This window comes from Panthera tigris, chromosome C2 (genome assembly GCF_018350195.1).
Source record: "Panthera tigris isolate Pti1 chromosome C2, P.tigris_Pti1_mat1.1, whole genome shotgun sequence".
Classification (NCBI taxonomy): Eukaryota; Metazoa; Chordata; class Mammalia; order Carnivora; family Felidae; genus Panthera; species Panthera tigris.
The window spans coordinates 25,776,998-25,797,592 of record NC_056668.1 but is presented as its reverse complement, the minus strand read 5'-3'; the positions used below and the strand labels follow the sequence as shown (position 1 = coordinate 25,797,592).

The window sequence follows — 20,595 nt, the reverse complement described above, 5'->3', positions numbered from 1 at the left end:
GCCTGCAAAACAAAACCCTTCATATAGGTCATCCATTTAAGGAAAGAAAAAGAGTGGCTCAGTCAGTTAAGCACCTGACTCTTGATTTTGGCCTAGGTCATGATCTCATGGTTCGATTCATGGGGGATAGAGCCCCGCATTGGGCTCTGCACTGACAGCACGGAGCCTACTTGGGATTTGCTCTCTCTCTTTCTCTCTCTCTCTCTGCCCCTCCCCTGTTTGCACTCTCTGTCTCTCTCAAAATAAATAAGTATTAAAAAAAAAATCCACTGAAGCTAACAGATAACAAAATATTTATTTTATTGTTGTAAAATTAAAAATAGACAAGCATATGCAGTTACAGTTCCAAAGCAGAACAATACAAATATATAAATTATTGCAGTTTTAAAAGAAAAAATACCCAGTAATGTCTGAAACCCTCTTAAAACCAACTTGTTTTTTTACCAGTAGTTTCATTTTCTTTTCCCAAAGACCCTAGCACAATTTTGTAACATAAATTTCTAACAGCAAAGAGAGATAAGTTCAATGATCTAGTATATGCTACTTTAAAACAAGGTTAACACACACATACGGACTATAAAAGTAGGGATGGCAGCATTTAAACAGAAGTCACTACTGAATACTTTGTAAACTGCCTCTTTTGGAGGCAGCAGATGGAAATAAACATTCTACACAAGTTTGAAAAAAGAAACACACATTTGCTAAAATTCCCTTTGCTGTGTGTGCAGCTGAGGAAAGTTCAACTAACAATTTAGGGGGGTGGGGAATACACATCTTCATGATTTTTTTGTTTTACTTTGGTAAGCTTAAAATTGTGTACTAATTCAGTATTACTAAAATGCATTCGTAGGCTGGACTCTTTTTAAACCAAAAAGAATAGGGAAAAGTAGGTTACAAGCTAGGTGCTAAAAAAAATCTAATGCTAGAGACTTGCTATGATTGGTTCATAGCAAGATGACTAAGTTGCTTAATACGTTAGACTAAATTCTATAATAAGGGCAATTAGGAAGGGATGAAGTGAATGGAAATACTGAGATGCAGGACAGACCCTCGTTATTCCACAGTACTAGAGCCCTCCTCCAAGGTACCTTTCCTTGTGCTGGAGCTCTATTACCTTATTATTCTGGTAAATAAACTCTTTCCCATGCTACCACCACAAAACTTAACATGGCAAGAATAACCTTTGAAGATTTTATCTCTCACTGATTCTCACCACAAATTTCCTCCATAATTATTCCCACCAACCTGAAGTTAATAACAAAATTAAAATTAAAATTAAAAAAATTGTAGAGTACTAAACTTTTTATTAAGTACTTAAAAATACTCAGATATTTTACTTCAGTATAAGCAATATCTGTCAGTAAATCAGAAAAAAAGAAACACTATTAGACCTTTACACTGTCCCATTTGAAAACTTTTATGTCACAATTTTATGGTCACCAACTGAACCTCCTTCTAAGCGATACAAATAATTTATTCTTTAATAGTTCTTACTTAAATTTAGAGCGTATACATTTTAAATTGAATTTTATAACATTAATACAAAACAAAGTAAAAGCAAAACTGGTAAACATTAACACAAACAGATCCTCAAAAATTAATTTAAAAAATCCTAGCAAAAACTGACAAGTCTCAACAGTGTAAATGCCAAGGTAAAAAATATCTAAACGAGAAAAGAAAGCACTTTAAACCATTTTCAGTGTTAAACAATGTGGTCAGATGAAAACCCCAGGAAATCTCAAGATGCCTGTCAAGACGCCAATAAAATATATTTTGACTATATTTTTGAAATCACTTCCCAACATGAACTTATTATTTTAAAAATAATTCTCAAGTGTATGTAAAAATGGGCACTTTGTGGTGAAATGCACATAAATTTGAAAAACTAAGAACATTTCTTTGCTCCAACATTTAAGAACTACATAATGGAATGAAACACTATTTTGCTGTCTGTATCACCTAAGTGATGCCCTAAGTGCATACCTTTTTTTTCTTAAAAAAAAAAAAGAAAGACTAATTTGGATATTAAATGTTAGGGTCAAAGGGTGATAACCTCAAAATTAAAATAGATTTTTACCTTAATTAAAAGTCTGAACAAATTTGAAAACTTTAATCTCTAATGTGAACAATCTCGTGTGGTCAAAATCACTTTGGACTTCAAGTTGATTTTTAAAACTCCATCCAATTTGTCTAAAATTATGAAATCTAACATGAAAAAAACATTAGTTTTATTTCACTCCCCTTAATAATATAAGCTCTGGAAATGTTAGACTGGCGGTCTTCTCCCTTTTGCCATTTTTGAAACTGATGGTATATATGAGATTTTCTTCTAAACTTCCTCAAAAAGTACTAACAACTGTACAGAAGAATAGCCAAGGATGGTAACAATATTTGTAGTTTTTCATATTCTCTCAGAACTCAACTCTGTCCCTTCTCCTCCTTTTAGCATATACAGTAACTACATCTTCATTCAATCAAGAAAACTAACAAAGGAATCAAAGTTTACCAAATGGTTGGATAAACTACTGTGCAAAGTCCTTCAAGAAAAATTCTTTCACTACAGTATTCATTCAAATAAAGTACTAATATGAGTACCAGCACCGCAGATTGTTTACAGCACCTTTCCTTTGAAGAGCTTAGGTAGAAATATCTAAATGAAATAAATCAGAATCCTCAGTTAAGACCTTACTTAGTACATGCACAATCCCACCCAATTGTTCCAAACTCATTAGTAAAGCTACATATTTGCCAAAAACAAAGCAAACCCTTTTCTTTGGATTAACACTGTTGCATTTAGGACTGCACCATATGGCTCATACTCTGGAAATAGGCTACTACTGATATCAAATGCAACACATCCCAAACTTTTATGACTGTCCCTAAGTGATCTAAATAGAAGCACAAATGTGTGCAAGCACACTGGCTGGAAACATTCTTGATGAATTATGCCAAAAAAAGAGTAAAGTCAAATTAAAAAAATGTGACCTAACAACTAAGCACTTACTAAGATATTTACTGGCATCATCAGGAAATGTCTTTATTTAACTTGTAAATTTATAAAGATTTTGATATTGCACACGTTCAGTTTAAAGCTTATCAAAACTAAGGCAATGTATCCCCACACTCCCTGGATTTCAAATTCATTTTGGATGCCTCAAAAAAATGAGAGAAATTCAAAGTATTTTTCAAAAGCTCCCTCTGAAAAGCAGTTATGTCAGACTTAAAAGAAAACAAAATGAAATCAATTGAGATATCAATTAATACTCTCAGGCAAATTTAACACATTAGTATTACAAAAAATTGTTTTCTACTAGACTGAGGCGTTTCTTTGCTTAGTCAAATACTGTTTTGTGTTCAGACTAAACTCTGACCCAAGCCAGAGCAGGCTGCCAAATTTAAAATAGAAGTCATTCATATCTTTATGCATGAAGCCGCCAAGTTAATGGGCTTTTCTGTAGATTCTTTCAAGCAAAGATTTTACCTCATAAATATATTCTAGCACCAACACAAAACAGAATTTAGAGCCCATTTTAATTCTGTATTGGTTATAGCTTTTACTATATAATACATTGTTATAAAACTTACCTAGCTGTCTGAGACGACATACTAGTTCAGAATTCTTTGGAAACATCACAGGCAACTTACAAGAATATCCTTTTAAAATGGGCTTATTTTTTTGAATTAGAGTTTTGTTTTCCTGTGTCAAGCAGTCTTCTCTTCCTCTTTAAGTTCTAAAATTTAGAAAAACACCTCATAATGCTTTTTTCAGGTCAGTAATACTGACAAGAGAATTTGGACAGTTTAAGGATTCTTGAACCTATATCTGAAGTAGCACACAGAAGAATTTTTAAGTTTTTTTTTAAAGATAGGACAACAATTTCGCAGCATATTCAATTTGACAGATGTTACACTGGACTTGGAAGTGAGGCGTGACTTACTCTGTCCAAATTCTAACACATCAAAGTCATTAGAATGGAAGTAATAATGAAATATAACAGGCTTTTACTTTTATGGAGACAAGCTGACATATGAAAACTAGATTAGCATTTTCTTTCTGAACAAACTCAGAACTGCTTTTGTTAGAAAAAAATAATGTACTTTTTTTCTTGGATATTTGCTTTAAAAAGTTATTAATTCCTCTTTCCTAAGAGTTATTAGAAGTCAAAACAATTCAACTAGATAGATTTCTACTTCAAAATACATTTATCTTTGGAAAACAATAGTAAAAAGAGTGTATTAAGAGAATAAAATGCAGTGATCTGAAATATGAGTGAACGTATCCACACAGGAAAAGTGTAAATATAATATACAGAGGCATTCAAATACACATTTATAAAGAGAATGGAAAGGTACCTAAAATAGCATTTATATATATAAAACTTTCATATTAAAATATTGCTCATAATAAATAAGAGGTGTATTATGAATTCCATTTCCCTCTTAAAAGTTATCTTTAGTAGTTCAGACTAATCTAAGGAGTTTAATTTTCTATTGTTTTGACAGGTGAATTGCATTAAAATGTTTAATCAAATCACACTGTAACAGTAGTCACATGTGGTAAGTTAGGGAGGGCTATTTAGTAATAATGGGAAGAAAGATTCCCAAAATGAACCAAAATGATTAATCCTAGAAGACTAGAGTGTAACGATCTGCTTTATTTGACAAAGATGTTAAATAGTGCCTTCAGCTTTGCAAATTTAAGGACCATAAAAAAATGGGACCAATAACTTTCTTCAACTTCTTTAAAGTTGTCATGCCTGGCAGACCAGTACATGGTAGGGGCATGAGGGCCAAGGAAGGAAATGTTAAGTTTGGTTTAGTTGTTTATGGGTAGGTGTGACTTTGTTCCTGTTCGCCCCACTTGCAGACACGGTAACTTGGAATAGTTCTTGAGGAGCTGTTCGATGGCAACGTGGCGGACGTGGAGCTCTGAGGCCAAAGAATCTTTTTCTTGCACTTGGTGTGTTAACTCTTCAAAAACTTCTGTAAAGATTTAAAAGGTGGATGAATATATAAATAGGTTCATTTATGACTTATGGGACAGGAAGTGACCATTAATACTCAGGTCTGGAAATACCTCTTAAGAGGTTTTGGATTCAGACTACCTACATTTTTGAATTCTTGTTCCTACACTTTTATAAGTCTCAGGCAAGTGACTAAAACTACACGCTTTAGTTTCCTCTTATGTATAACCTTGGTATCAATAGTAAGCAATTCACAGGGCTACTGTGAGGATTAAATGAGATCATACTATAAAGTACATTCCACAGAATAAGCACTTGATAAACAGAAGTTGCTATTACTATTACTATTGTTACTATTTTATTATTCTCAGCTGATGTGTGATTAAGACCACTGGCCATGGAGTTAAGGAGGGGTTATATAATCCTTAATCTGTTACTAACTGAACGCACGATCTTTGTAAGCAACTTAATGTCTCTGAAGTGTAATTTCCTCACCAAAATGAAAATCAGTTGTTTAAAAAAAAAGGGAACAACAGGGGAATATCAACATTAACTGTTGTTAGTGTTAGCGTTGTATTTGATGATGTTTAAAGAATTACTAGCTGTTGTTGTTTTTTTTTTTTAGGTGTGATAATGAGGTTGTGATTACCTTTAAAAGAAATTATCTTTTAGAGAAAATCCTGGAGTATTTGTGGACAAAATTTGTCTGGGATCCGTGTCAAATAATCCATGCTGGGCATGGGGTGAAAGGAATGGGTATGAGCAGAGATGAGGGGAAATTAGCTATGCTTTTGATAATAGTTGAAGCTGGTGAAGATGGGTCAAGGGGTTCACTAAACTATTCTCACCACTTTTGTGTTTGACATTGTTTATAATTTAAAAAACTCCACAAAACAGGGCTAATACAACTTTAAAGAACTGTTAGGAAGCACACTCATACAGTGTCTGGCATAATAAAATGCTAGGAAGAGATATGGGTTTAGTTGTCTCCATTTTTACTTAAAAAAGAAAAACTTATTTCCCCTTTATTTCATAAAGAAGTCGTTTTCTTAATCTTTTGCTCTGGAAGTTCCAATGGGTTCTAATCCCCTTTCTGAATTTAAATGCAGATAAAGTTAAGAATGTCCTGTCATGAGGGATTTTCTGTATCAAAATTTTCACATGCATAAAACATTGACACTGAGTCTTTACCCTGTATTTCCTGTCGGAGCTTTGCATTCAGTTGCTTTACCTCACCAAGAGTCATCGAATTCACTGAAACATGAAAATATGTGAATTATTACTACAGTAACCTGGAAAAATAAATTGTCTACATCACTAATACAATATTCTATTTAAAAAAATATTCACTTAACTGCCATTATAGTATTCACCCGTCCTCCAGGATTTATTCATTAACTCCTACAGTGTGGAGGATATTTTCAAATTCTAACCACAGCTCACAGCAAGAAACATATTTTACATCACTTCCAGTACACCTCCACCTGAATCAGAAGTTTTGCCAAAGAATACTTGGTAAACTGCTAGAAGCCACTACTCATCAAGCTGATTATGCTTAAGCACTACATAGTTTATGATCCACAGCTGGGAAAACACTAAAGTACTGTGGAAATAGTCTGAAAAACTGATCTATCTTGTTATATAACCTTAGATAACTCATGTGTAGAATTTAGAAGTTGCATTAAAAATACACCCAATGTCCCTTCTAGTTCTAAAATCACTTGACTTAAAGTCAATTAGAATTATCTCAGTTTCTGTGTGTTTTTGTGGATATAAATGAAAACTGAACGGGTCACTTTTCCCAACTTTAAAATAAGTGCACACATTACCTTTGTCCTTTAGTGAAATGTCAGCTTTTTGCTTTTGAAATGCCACCCCCAGTAAATTGATCTTGTAGCGATGAGCAACGTGACAATGTATGTTAGCCAATGGTTGAAGATGTACTTCTAAACTACATGAACTTCAAACTTCCAATTGTTTGTCAATTCCATTTAGTTTAATACATTTAATTTATTAAATTTATTTATTTTAAGTTTATTAAAAAAGATGATGGGACTGAATTCAAATGCTTTAGGACATACTAAGGAGTATTTGAGAGAACTGATGGAGAATTTAAGACACCTCATTTTTGCTAGGGTGAACCTGTCATTTAAATACTCTATAAAATCCATAATTCTAGAACAAAATTCTTGACATATCACATATGTAAAAATGTAAAAAAAAAAAAAAAGGCCAACAAAACTGCAACTTTTACTTTTCTCCCCATTTTACTTACATTCCTCTCTGCTGTAATGTGGATGCTGGGCCTGGACGTTAGCATCTGGATCAGAGATTATTTCTTCTTTTTTCTGTGCCTGGTTGTGACTATGAGGCCACAATACACTACTGTGGCATAAAGTGGCACCTGAATCTTGCAACACAGCAAGCTCAAAGTCTGTATTTTCCCGCTGCTCCAATATTCTTTGTGAACAGTTTGAGAGGCCGCCTGCGCTTGCATCTATCCACTTTGCAGAATACTTTGGTACTTGAGAGTCAAACTGTGGGAGTAACTTTTTATCTGGCTTATGCCTGCAATTTAACAGGTGATGCTGGGTATTTTTAGAACATTCAGAATCTGAATCCAGATCCTTATTTTGTGCATACTGTACAATCCAGTTTATCTTCTTACTCAAAAGAGTTTTAACTTCTTCGTAAGTACTTTTTGAAAGTTTAGATCGGGGACAATCCTGGTTTGCAATCAAATGGTATTTTTCAAAGCAGTCTTTATGGCCCCTTAATGATCTGGTGTGCAAGAGATTAGATTTTGGTACTCCTATAGAGAAAAACAAACAAACAAACAAAAGACAACATTTTGTTTTTTTAAAAGCTGCAATAAGAGTATATACAGATCTTAGTAAAACATGGCTCTCAGTCATCAGGTTTGTAAATTAGAGGAAAGATGCTAAAGAATATGGGTGTTAATAACATAAAATATGGTCTAATAATTTCTGCTTCAGTTTAACTATATAGTTCAGGAATATTAAATTCTTATGAATAATAAAGCCTTTCCAAGGACTTGATTCATTTTAAACCTTGCTCCAGAGGCAGGTTATTGCATATAATACAAAAAAGTAGTACCAAACTAGCAATTTACATTTACAAAATGTTGGCCTTTATAGTGTAGTGCTTTCTTTGCTAATCCTCCTGAAGTACACACTTGCAAAAATTTCTACTTTAAGGCTCAAAAAGAGAAATGCTTGACATTTTTTTTCTAACAAAAACATAAGTTGATCATGTTCTTAAATTATGGTTATGTTTTACTGGGGAAAGGTATACCAGAACCAAAAAAATACACATTAATAAAAGCCTCACAAAGTCAATGAAGTGGGTTTTCTGTCTGTCTATCTATCTATCTTGACTCTATCTAGTAGGCCTCATGCCCAGCATGGAGCCCAATTCAGGGCTTGAACTCATGACCCTGAGATCAAGACCTGAGCTGAGATCAAGAGTTGGACATTTAGGGTCGCCTGGGTGGCTCATTCAGTTAAGCATCTGACTTGATTTCAGCTCAGGTCATGATCTCATGGTTTGTGAGTTCGAGCCCTGCATTAGGCTCTCTGCTCTCAGCACAGAGCCTGCTTCGGATCCTCTGTCTCCCCGTCTCTACCCCTCCCCGCTTGCTCGCGCACTCTCTCTCTCTCAAATAAATAAGCTTAAAAAAAAAAAAAAGAAAGAAAGAGTTGGACATTTAACTGACTGAGCCACCCAGGTGCCCCTAGATTTATTTTTTTAAGAAAACGAAAGCATCTAAAATGTTTTCACATTTGTTCAGCTTTCTAAAACTTTATCAAGATAATTTTATCCTCTAGAAGAAATGCATTATACACAATTAATTTTCACATAGCGATAGATATTATCTGCTCCAATAACCAGTATAATTCTTCAACAAATCTTCATGATATACTATAAATAGTAGAAATGTTCTTATCACATTTTTCTATCTCCTAACTTCTTAGTAAGCTTAAGTATGCTATTTCAATTGTTTTTTAAAATACAGATCATAGAACACATTTTCAAAGACATAATACATTTCATAATACAGAATACCTTATTACATTTTTATAAACTCAAGCCATATTATTAAAGTCAAACAGCAGTATGTTTATATTGAAAGTGAATAAGGATGTGGAGCTGAAAATTAATGCCTGCCAGAATTAACCAGTCTAAATCTGCTTAGCTTTGAAAACAGGGTTAAGTGGAGTGCCACTCAGGTGGCAGGTTAAAAAAAAAAAAAACAAAAAAACTTTTAGCTGACTTATCAGAAAAAATTAAACCCTGCACTCATCCTTTGTTTTAAAAATTGAAGTTGTAACAATTTTATTAACTGAACTGCAAACTCTGGCTAGTAGTAAGATAATGAAGTACTTGCACTTTAATGGTATTAAATCAGGTATAAAACTGCGTGTAAGTATTAATTTGTTCTAAAATGATGTAACATCAGCCAATAGTGGGACCTGCTGAGTTTGCCAAAACCACTGCTAAATGGGCTATCCGTTGGCTCACAAGTGAGCTATGGGGAGTACACCTCCTGAACAATGATCATGTAAGCATGTGGGAACAGCTGCTCTCACGAAGCAAACTCAAATATCTCAGCGTTGTCTTCCACCGAGTACAAAAACAGACCCGAAATGGAATTTCATACACATTTTATTTATCCCTTTGCTACTTATACTGCAGTTGTGTGTGTGTATGTTTTGTTTGTTTGTTTGTTTTTTTTTTAACCAGTTACTGTCTGATTAGGTTAAATTTCCAGCAAAATTAAGATACTTAAGTGCAAACCTTCAAAGCTCTATTTGATAACACGATTGAACACCTTCAAGACTGGGTAAATTAACACGAAAAGGAAGTTCACAAATCTTATTAGAATGAAAATATTAAAAGTTTTGTTATTATATATGTTTAAGGCCATAAACAAGACAAAAAAGTAGCTAGTACAAAAGTATAGCCCAAATAAATAGCTCCACTCTGCTGTTTGATTCTAATACTTACTGCACTGGATAAACAGCAGGTAGGCAGAGAACTTGAACTTGCTTACTTTACTAACTCGGGAAGATTTTTCAAGAGCTGCCTTACTCTGCAACCTCCCTTCAGTCTCGCTGCCAAAAGATGGCTAACCAATCTCCAACGGTCAACTGTCTTCGCAGACCACTGCCACAGCTCTAAGCCATGATTTAGTTGAATCTATTAAACATAGCAAATTTTAAGTTTCACTGGTCTGTATGAAAAGAAATTCTTTAGCATATAAACAAAGGGTTTAAATTATGCTGCAGAAGTTAATTTTTGCTGTTAAATCTTGTGGGCTTCTGGTATTTATTTAGAAACGTCAAAAACTGTACTGATAAAAGATACAAAATTGTATGAAACAATGAATTTCCTGATGTGTCCAGAGCTTCAACAGCAGGTTAATAGATGTCTATTTGAAGGATAATGTGGACTTTTAAAGATTTTTCTTTTCCAATGTTCCTTCTTAGTAATTTGTGCAACATAACTTTTCTTCAAAAATATATTTTTTTTAATTTTTAAGTTTATTTTTATTTTGACGGGGGGGGGGCAGAGAGAGAGAGAGAGAGAGAGAGAGAGAGAGAGAGAGAGAAGTGGAGGGGCAGAGAGAGAAGGTGGGAGAGAATCCCAAGCAGGCTCTGCACTGTCAGCACAGAGCCCTATGTGGGGCTTGAACCCATGATCCATGGGATCATGGCCTGAACCAAAATCGAGAGTTGCTTAACTGACTGAGCCACCCATGTGCCCTAAAATAATTTTTCTTTTAGTTTTTACTTAAATACCCAAATTAATGCTAGGAACCTGGATAAGAACATGATTACATGCATATAAATAATCTTTTGAGATGAAAAGCAAATCAGAGAACAATATTCAATTTACTGTACAAATACACAAATGTAACATAAATTTCTTTCAGATATTCAGGAGTAAAAGTCACCTGTAAATGACATGAGGGGCTCCTGGGTGGCTCAGTTGGTTAAGCGTCTGACTTCACCTCAGGACATGATCTCATGATTCGTTGAGTTCGAGCCCTGCATTGGGCTCTCTGCTGCTAGCACAGAACCTGCTTTGGATCCTCTGTCCCCTCTCTCTCTGCCCCTCCCCTGCTCACGCTCTCTCTCAAAAATGAATAAACATTTTACAAAAGAAAAATAAAACACATGAAAAAAAGTGTCATGGGCAAGAAAGAGTTCTGAGTATAGCGAACACTTATACTTAGATGGCCCATGGGCTTCTCAAACACCTACCTCCTGGACGAAATGCTTCTTCCTCTTCTAAGTGCCCAAACCTTAAACCTGATTCTCTTCCTGAGTCTGGCACCACCAACTGCTCAAGGAAGAAACCTAGGTGTCCTCCTTGACAGCTCCTCCCCTCACCTATCCCAAATGTTTTGCTGTCCATTTTAAAGGGTTCTTTTCCCCATAAAATCTAGCGGCACAACATCCCAAAATCCTGCTTCACCCGATCACCCCTCTCACTGAACTGTCTGGGTCATTACCATCTCCTGTCTGGTTCTTACTCCAATACGTCTGGGTTAGCTGAGAACACCAGATTTCACAAATGCCTCTTCACTGGCCTTTATCTCCAACTATGAGTAAGTTCTGTGGGAAAGGGCACATGCCTGGCACATGGGGAGTACTCAAGAAAAAGCAGTTAAATGAATAAAGGAAAATTTAAATTATATTAAAACCAAACAAAACAAACTTATTAGCGATTGTCATTCAAGGTCTACTACAATGAACTTTTGCCCTTCCTGGGCAAGGGAAGCAGGATATGCAGTTTTGCCAGGCTACTCAGAAGTTAATTGAAGAAAGCCATCTTCAGTGGAATTACTCCTATGTTTAGTTTAATGGGCCACTAGTCTGAAGAACTGATGAGTGGCACTGATACACAGATGGCAATCTTGTGGCATCGTTCAATCTGCCAGGCAAAACCATGAACTTCTACTCAACTGTATTAATTTTAACAGAAATTTACATGTAGAGAATATAAAAGGCTGTTTTACGTGAACTGTACCTCATTAATACCTTTAATTTCTTTAAGCTCACTAAGTTTTAAAGTTCAATTTGAAAATGTTTGTTTTATAAACATGGTTTAAAATATCCCATGCAGTAGCACAGGAAACAAAACATTCAAAAAGTATAATATACTGATTACTTCATATACTTGAACAAATTACCTTTTAATCTAGAAAAGAAGGTGAGTAGCCCACTTAATTTGTTATCAGCAATATACGTGCCATTTGATAAACTCTTGAAGTGATTTTGTTTTCTTCACTTCATCAGTTCGAATTATTATAAAAGAAACAACTATTGCTATTATCAGAGATCCCAGTGAGTTTCCCTACTGACTTTTCAATTTTAATTGCATTTACAAGTATAAACAGCTCTGAGCACCAATTTGTTTCCTTAGCAGCTTTTGAAAAGGAATGAATCTAAATGCAATTAAATGAGTTGATATTTTTGAAGAGCTGAGTTATAAGGAGTTTCCAAACCAGTTCAACAAAAACTGCGCTACAACTTCCTCACTAATAAAAATGTTGAAGGCCAACGTAATTGACATCCTAACTATTATGAAAACTTCTTTAAATCATACTTCAAAAAGGTCCATGTAATTTTTTTTTTTTTTTTTTTTGTCATGAAGTCATTATTATTAGTGAACCAAGACCTTAATTGGCAACCATGACTGCTTTTTTTTAAGTACTAGCTGCTCTGGAGAGAGGCCATTTAGAATTACATAGGCAGTATATTTCTGTATGAACGGGGGTATTTTAAAAAGTTAAGCTGTTCCTATTCAATAGTTTTTTCTTTTTTATCTTTTCCCACTTTCATCTCTGATTTTGTTATACCATTCTCACATACTTTGAAAACCCTCCCACTAACCCATCTGGCATGCTATCCCCATTTCTATTCTTTAAGTCCCTCTTTAAGATCAATTTACTTTTAAGAAAACTTGGTTAAACCCATAGAAGAGCAAAGTCACTCAAATATAGACTTTTCTACCTGCCACGGTTGCCCTTTTTAAAATAAGGATTATTTCCATGCTTATATTTAATCTGCCTATCGTAGCAACATGTCTTTTCCCCTAATAAGATGAGACTCTTTTTTTTTTTTTTTAATTTTTTTTTCAACGTTTTTTATTTATTTTTGGGACAGAGAGAGACAGAGCATGAACGGGGGAGGGGCAGAGAGAGAGGGAGACACAGAATCGGAAACAGGCTCCAGGCTCCGAGCCATCAGCCCAGAACCTGACGCGGGGCTCGAACTCACGGACCGCGAGATCGTGACCTGGCTGAAGTCGGACGCTTAACCGACTGCGCCACCCAGGCGCCCTTTTTTTTTTTTTTTTTTTTTTTTAAATTTTTTTTTCAACGTTTTTTATTTATTTTTGGGACAGAGAGAGACAGAGCATGAACGGATGATGAGACTCTTAAGTGGCACTAAAAAATAGGAACGAAACCCAAACTCTTAGCAAGTTGTATTACATGTCCCATTATCCTTGGATTAAAAAAAAAAATTTTTTTTAATGTTTATTTTTGGGAGAGAGAGAGAGACAGAGCATGATCATGCAGGGGAGGGGCAGAGAGAGAGGGAGACACAGAATCCAAAGCAGCCTCCTGGCTCTGAGGTGCCAACACAGAGCTCAATGTGGGGCTCAAACTCATCAACTGTGAGATCATGACCTGAGCCGTAGTTGGATGCTTAACCGACTGAGCCACGCAGGCACCCCATCCTTGGATTTCACCTCCAGCCTCTTGAAGACCTTATTTGGGATTTGGTGGTAATGAGGTAAACAAAGCAATCTTATCTTGATGGCTCACCAGTTGGTCCTGTCAAACAGCACTGTTTCTCAGTGGACTACACTGATGCCACATGGCTTTCTACTTTACACATCCCTGAATCCCATCATCTGACTTACTCCAATCCTGCCTTACTGGACTCCGTCCGTTAGAGTTCATTTTGAATTTGATTACTTAACTTCATTTCCCAGTCAAAGGAATGGCTTCATATAATTTGGTGCTCCTTAGGCAGAGCAAACAGAACACAACCAGTAGTTGGATGTAAAGCTGTGAATACACACGTTAGCACATCAGTAGGAGACTGGACAGCTCTAAGAGAGCAAGCTCTTCAAGTTTTACTTCAAACATAAAACAGAATTAGACAACTGGCAGTGCTGGTATTCCAAACTGTGGGTTTGTGTGTTCTTTCTTAATATTTAAATAAGGCAAGGGAATTTTAGTTATAAATTTAAGTTCCAGGCTGTTAACATGCTGTGAAGAAATTTGAAACATTTTGCCTTCAAACATGACCAACATTTGTGCAGCAATTCGTGTGGTATTGCTTCAGAATCTTCTATGCAGGTTCACATTCTGCCCAGTTTAAAGAGTTTTCCAAGAGTTAAGATGTTTTTCTTCTTATGATGATCTTATCTTGGTTGCTAAGAAAGGGAGTACAAGTACCTGCATGTTTATGTGCTGTTCATATTAAGAAGTCATCTTGAGCTTCTTTAAAGTGTTAATTGTAAAAATGGGAGGAGAGCTAAACTTCGTTGTGCTAAGAAAGACTAAAAGAATTAAGATGTTACTTCTTTGGGAGGATCCGATCCCATTTCTGATAAAAGGAATAGAGGAAAAGGTCTGTAAATAGACGTAGCACACCCACATCCATACTGCAGACAAGTTTTGTTTAGCCTACAAGTGTATTAAAAGAAGAAAAAAATTATATCTACTTATAGTTTTCAGTTTCTTGGTTTCTCTTAAAAGCCAAATCTGAAGATCTGGCAGCAACTGGCTAGTAGTGAGAAGCAGCTGCCATCTGAAAATAGGGCAAGTTCTCTTTAATCCAAAACAGTCCTTATCATTTCCTTCCTGAGTGTGCAGGGTACCTATGACCCAGGAGGCTCTGTGGCCAGGCCGCCAACTAGTGACACGTGTGCTATATACCAAGACTGTGCAGTGATACAGATCTGAATTGCTTTGGTGAAAAAACTGCTTGTCCCAATGATGCTTTGACACCTAACTTGACCAGGCTATTTTGCATCTGATGAGCAAGCAGGAGCAGGCAAGCTAGGATTCAACAAGAGTTATTACCACTGTATCTATTGCCCATCACAGCCACTCAGTGGGAGGATGCTCAGATTGTCTATCCTGCCATGGGGCTAAAGGTGGGAAATTAGACCAAAGGCAGGAAGGCAAGGATACATAGTTGGAGCACCCACTTCCTTTCCACACCCATAATAGGCTAGGCTTCTATTTTTATTGGACGCCCAAGTGCTTTAGTGACTACTATGCTAACAGTGTCCTATTCCCTCCCACCTCATGCCTTTAGCTAACTCAGGAGCCACTGAAGAGTATGTCATATTCAAGTACTGAACATACTGTTAAAAAGTAATAGGTAATTGCTTATCTCTGCATTTAGCAGATGGAATTGCTGGCAACCACAGTAAGCCAATATACAGATGGGTTCAGCAACTTGCTTTTCTACATTTTGAGAACCAATGCCCTAACGAAAGATATATCAACAGGTGGTCTTTAGACAGCAGACTGCAGTTTAGAGATGTTTATTCCATTCTCAAGTTACTGTATGTGCTAGGAGAAGGATTAAGCCGTTAAACAGCTTAACCCAGTAAATGAATTATAAGGGCAAATTCCAGTAAGCAATGAGTTCTGAGAGACAATGTTAAAAGATAAACCTCAATCTCTAATAATGAAGGAACTGAGGTCTGGTAATGAAAGGAGATCTATAAACTGCAAATGACTTGTCAAAAAGAAAACGTCTCGGTGAATTTTACTTTTTCATTTTAACAGTTGGAAAACTGGGGAAACACACCTACATAACAACTGTTTATTACTAACGGTAGAAAAAATAAGTCCACATTCAGTTCTATTCCCTAATTTAGCTACCTGTTTTTTTGTTGTTGTTTGAGAGAGAGCATACACATGAGCAGAGGAGAGGGGCAAGAGAGAGAGAGAGAGAGAAAGAGAGAGAGAGAGAGAGAATCTGAATCCCAACGTGGGCTTCTATCTGATGACCCTGGGATCATGACCTGAGTCAAAACCAAAAGTCGGATTCTCAACTGACTGAACCACTCAAGCACTCCTAGCTACCTGTTTTTTAACTAGCAATGTCCAACAGAACATTCTGTGATGATAGACATGGTCTATAACTGTTATCCAATAGTAGCCACTAGCCACATGCAGTTATTAAGCATTTGAATGTAGCTGGCATGACCAAGAACTAAAATTTTAACCTTATCTAATTTTAATTAAGGTTAATAACCATACTGTGGTAAGGCTACCAAATTGGACAGGGCAGTCTGTCTGGAAGTAATTAAGCAAAAGTGTACTTGGAACGAGAACATGGATAGAAGCCGTCCATGTTCTTACTAATGGTTTAATATGGGCTACTAAGCTTACAGCAGCATACAATATAAAAGGCTAAATTTGTTTGTCTAGTACATTAAAATATGTCAAATTTAGACTGTAATTTTTTGGTGGTACAAAAAACATTATACTATAAAAAGTTTTAAGTCAATAATCCAACTGACTCAAGTAAACCTCTACTTGTTTCATTTTCCCCAAAAGAGCTCTGAGTATACTGACATTAAAAAATTGTTTTTGTGCATGAAGCTGTATAAAAGACTCCCAAAAAGTTACTCAAATCAGGGGTACCTGGGTAGCTCAGTCGGTTAAGCGTCCAACTCTTGATTTCAGCTCAGGTCATGATCTCACGGTTCATGGGATCAAGCCTCACACTGGGCTCTGTGCTGGCAGCATGGAGTTTGCTTGGGATTTTCTCTCTCTCCCTCTCTCTCTCTCTTGCTCTCTCTCTCTCTCTCTCTCTCTCCCCACACACACACACACACTCTCCCCAGCTTGTGCTCTCTCTCTCAAAATAAATAAACTTAAGAAAAAAGTTACTCTAATTAACTGTAGTATGATTGAGCTGTTTTATATGTGGCACAAAGAGACACTAATTTGCAGAAAAAAAACAAAAAATCCCAACATTCCTAAAGATACATAGAGTTAAAATGATACATGTTATTTAAACAAAAGAGACTGTAAAAAAAAGAAATCCACTTTTATAGTAACACCAGATAAACAGGGAAAATCATAATGACAAAGTAAAATTATAGGTTCCAAAGCAAGAAATGTGATAGACATATGAATTCTTTGCCCTTTATCTCCTGAAACCTTGTCTGCCCAGTAAAGGTTATGAATGATTTATTTTCTTACAAATGAGGAAAAAAAAAAAAAATGAAAAGCTGTCCTACAGCTATTTTAAAACCTCAGTTTTGCATTTCAACTTTTTGCATAAATTTGAATCATGGTTCCTGAAATTCTAGTTGCCTATTCCTTAAATAGATGCTAAATGGTAGCATCTAATAGGGATATAATATAATAATATAATTCACTATAGTGAATTTGAAAACATGTATAAGTCACTTACTACTATAGGTAGTAAATGGTAAAAATTCAGGCTGATGGAAAACAATCATTACAATTCACTAACCATTTGATAAGAAAAACTAACATTAAAAAAAATAATTGATAAATCATATTGCATGATGCTAAACAGAAATATTATGACTGTGTTATAATTACATCATAGTAATTCTAGAGTAGAAAGAACTGAACAAAGGAGTTGGTGAACTGACATAAAATAAAATTTTCCCATGATGAAACAAATAGTTTTTTGTTTTTTTTTTAACTGGAAGATTACATGGTCCTAATTCAGCAGTAATGGAAGCCATTGAAACAAATGATAGGACTACAAATTGGGACAGGACTCTGATCTAAAAGTCTACCTCTGGGAATTTAAACTACAATGAAATGGGAATTTAATCAGACATGCATAAAAAATGTACATATAACAATGTTTTAGTACTGGTAAACTGCAAACAAGCTAAACATTTAGCAATGGGATAGTGGTTAAATGAATTAGGGTACAATGGACTGCAACCTTAAAAAAAGTAGAAAATTTTACCTAGCATGAAAAAGATATTCCTAATATATTAAATGAAAAGGCTGATTATTAAATGCTATATATAGCTTGATTTCATTTTTAAACACAATTTGCTACATATGTGTGCATGCACATACACATACATAGTCTACTACAGAAAACAATTTAGAAGAACACACCAAAAATATCAAGAGATTGTTGGTACGTGAGTGGCATTATGAATCTTAATATTCTTATTATTTCCTATATTTTGATTTTTCTGTAATAGGCATTATTTGCTTTTTCAGTGAAAAACATTTTTAAAAATGTCTAGGAATAAATACATTTTGGTTTGGGAAAGAACACTGCATTCCTTAGTCTAAGACAAATTGTGCTTTTAGTATTGGACTGTATGTTCCATTGAACTAAGTGAAAGAAAAAAGATGGAGATACTGAAAACGGTAAAAGACACACATACCTAAGATTCTTAATTTTTTCAAGACTGTGAGAATTTTCTTAGGTGAACAATGTATCTAGCAAGGAAAAGTATTTTCCTTCAAATGAAAGCAGTTCCTCTTCTCCAAAGAAAAATCGTAACCATGTTATCGTTTTATCTGGTAATCCTCGGTGATGACCCAAGGACCCAAAGAGAGTAAGGGAAAAAGACACTGATAAGTGAAGACAGTTCATATTGTTGATTAAAAAAACAAAGAATGTATGGTGAAAGGATTTGCTGAGCAGCTGCTACACAACAGAAATGAAAGCTAGAGCAGAAAAACCTAATGAAACCAAATCATAGAAAGGTAAAATCAGGTAAATTCAAACCTCCTCAATGTACAATAAAACATTAATGTTATTGGAGAAGATGTTCAATATACAAGCAGCATTTCATCTTTTCAGATCCTTCTAATATTTGAATTTAAATACTAACATTTGTTTCATATACTATATTTACCACAAGGCTCCTCTATACTCATCATTTGATGTGACCCTCACACTGCTCCTTGAACACAGGCAATGATGTTGTTTATCATCGCCTTTATTTAATACATGTACTCCAAAAGTTGAGCAGTTGCATACTAGGAGGAAGGAGAAGGAAATGGCATTTAAGACAGAGGAAACTTAGAAAGACATGGAAGTGAGAAAGAAATGGAGGGAATGAACCAGAGTGAGAAAGACAGAGTTGGCACGCAGACTGGCTTGTAGAGTGCCTTTGGAAGAGTAATGAAAGATGAAGGTGGCCAGTTGAACAGACATAACCCAGTCATGACATGTTTTATGTGTTGTGTTAGGAAGCTAATAATCTGAGTAAAATAGCAGGGAGTCAATGGATAGTTAGTTCTATGACAGTGAATGGCATGATCAGATCTTTAAAGTAAAAGACCTTTCTGGTGATACTGAGAAAGAAATGGGGAGGTAGGGTAGCGGTGGGGATAAAAAGATTAAATCTATGAAGCTAATTAAGTAGTCTTGGGGTAATATTGGTAAGGAGGAAAAAGGGCCTGGACAAAAGTATAGCAGTGGGAATGAAAAGTAGGAAACAAATGGGAGAGGATCAATAGGACTCAGGGACAGAGTGCAAAGAGAGGGCGGGTGGAAGCTGTCGGGTAACAGACAGGACCTGCTGCTAGGCCATAGGCCAACTTGCCTTTATATATTGGAAAGTCATCCCTGCCAGGGTACACAGCTTGAACAGCAGAGCCTTGATCAGATTCTGGGCTACATTATCATTGTTCCTACACAACTCTACATGGAAAGTCCTGAAGAACCAGGAACCATTCATTCACTAATAGCAGTTTTTCAAAGTTTGGTCCTGAGGTCATTTGCAGAACAGTTAGCTGGGACTCTTGTTAAAATGCAAATTTCAAGATCAACTCTAGACCTATGAAATCAAAATCTCTGCTTGTGGATCCCAGAGTTCCATTTGAACCAAAGATGAATGAAATATAAAATGCATGTGTATACGGAAATAGAGATCCATTTAGTTCTGAGAAACTTAAATTCAAGACAGGTACAAAATATTCAAATGGAAGGCACAAAATATTCAAGACAGTTGAATATACAGGTCTGGCACTCAGAAGAAAGATTTGGTTTGGCCTGGCAATGTGTCTGTGGTATAGTACAGAGGTATAGCTAAAGACATGTCAATGAAAGAAGTAGATGAATGCAATAAGAGAAGGACAGAATTCAATGAAACACTAGTATTTTAGGGATTTGTACCTGGCAATGAACCCGAGAAGACAGAAAAGTGGGCAGAAATAAGAGGACACAGCTCTTTTCTCACAGAACCCATGGAGTCAAGTGTTTCAAAAGAAAATGTTAAATGTCAGATTTTGATAATGGCACGAACATGAGACTATTTACTGCATTGACTACAAGGAGGTCACTAGTGAGAGTTAAGGAGGATGGCAAATTGTAAGGGCACTGAAGGATAGGATGGGAGGATTGAGTAGACCCTGAATGAACACAACTCTTCCAAGAACTATGGTTTCAGGGAAAGAAATCATATGGTTTATGATTTCTTCTTTTAAGTATGGGAGACATGAGCATTTCTGCCACTCTAACCATCTTTTTGGTCAATCTGCCAGGATACAGAGATAGTAACTGTAGGTAGGCAAGATGATGAGTAAGCAGAAGTTACAACAAAT

At 35.6% G+C, this 20,595-nt stretch overlaps 1 protein-coding gene across 4 annotated transcripts in view; it reads right to left on the bottom strand.

Moving 5' to 3' along the window:
• Nucleotides 1-392: 392 nt before the first annotated feature.
• The window catches only part of CC2H21orf91 (chromosome C2 C21orf91 homolog), a 32,408-nt gene continuing 12,205 nt past the window's right edge, over nt 393-20,595 (bottom strand). For 3 of the 4 annotated variants that reach the window (XM_042956279.1, XM_042956280.1, XM_015536910.2), the window contains exons 3-5: nt 7,240-7,776; nt 6,156-6,218; nt 393-4,983 (exon numbers count right to left, since the gene is read on the bottom strand). In XM_042956279.1, the coding sequence (XP_042812213.1) occupies nt 4,817-4,983; nt 6,156-6,218; nt 7,240-7,776 (767 nt within the window). In that variant the 3' untranslated portion in view covers nt 393-4,816. The remainder of the gene's footprint in view (nt 4,984-6,155; nt 6,219-7,239; nt 7,777-20,595) is intronic. The other variant, XM_042956281.1, reaches the window with a different exon arrangement.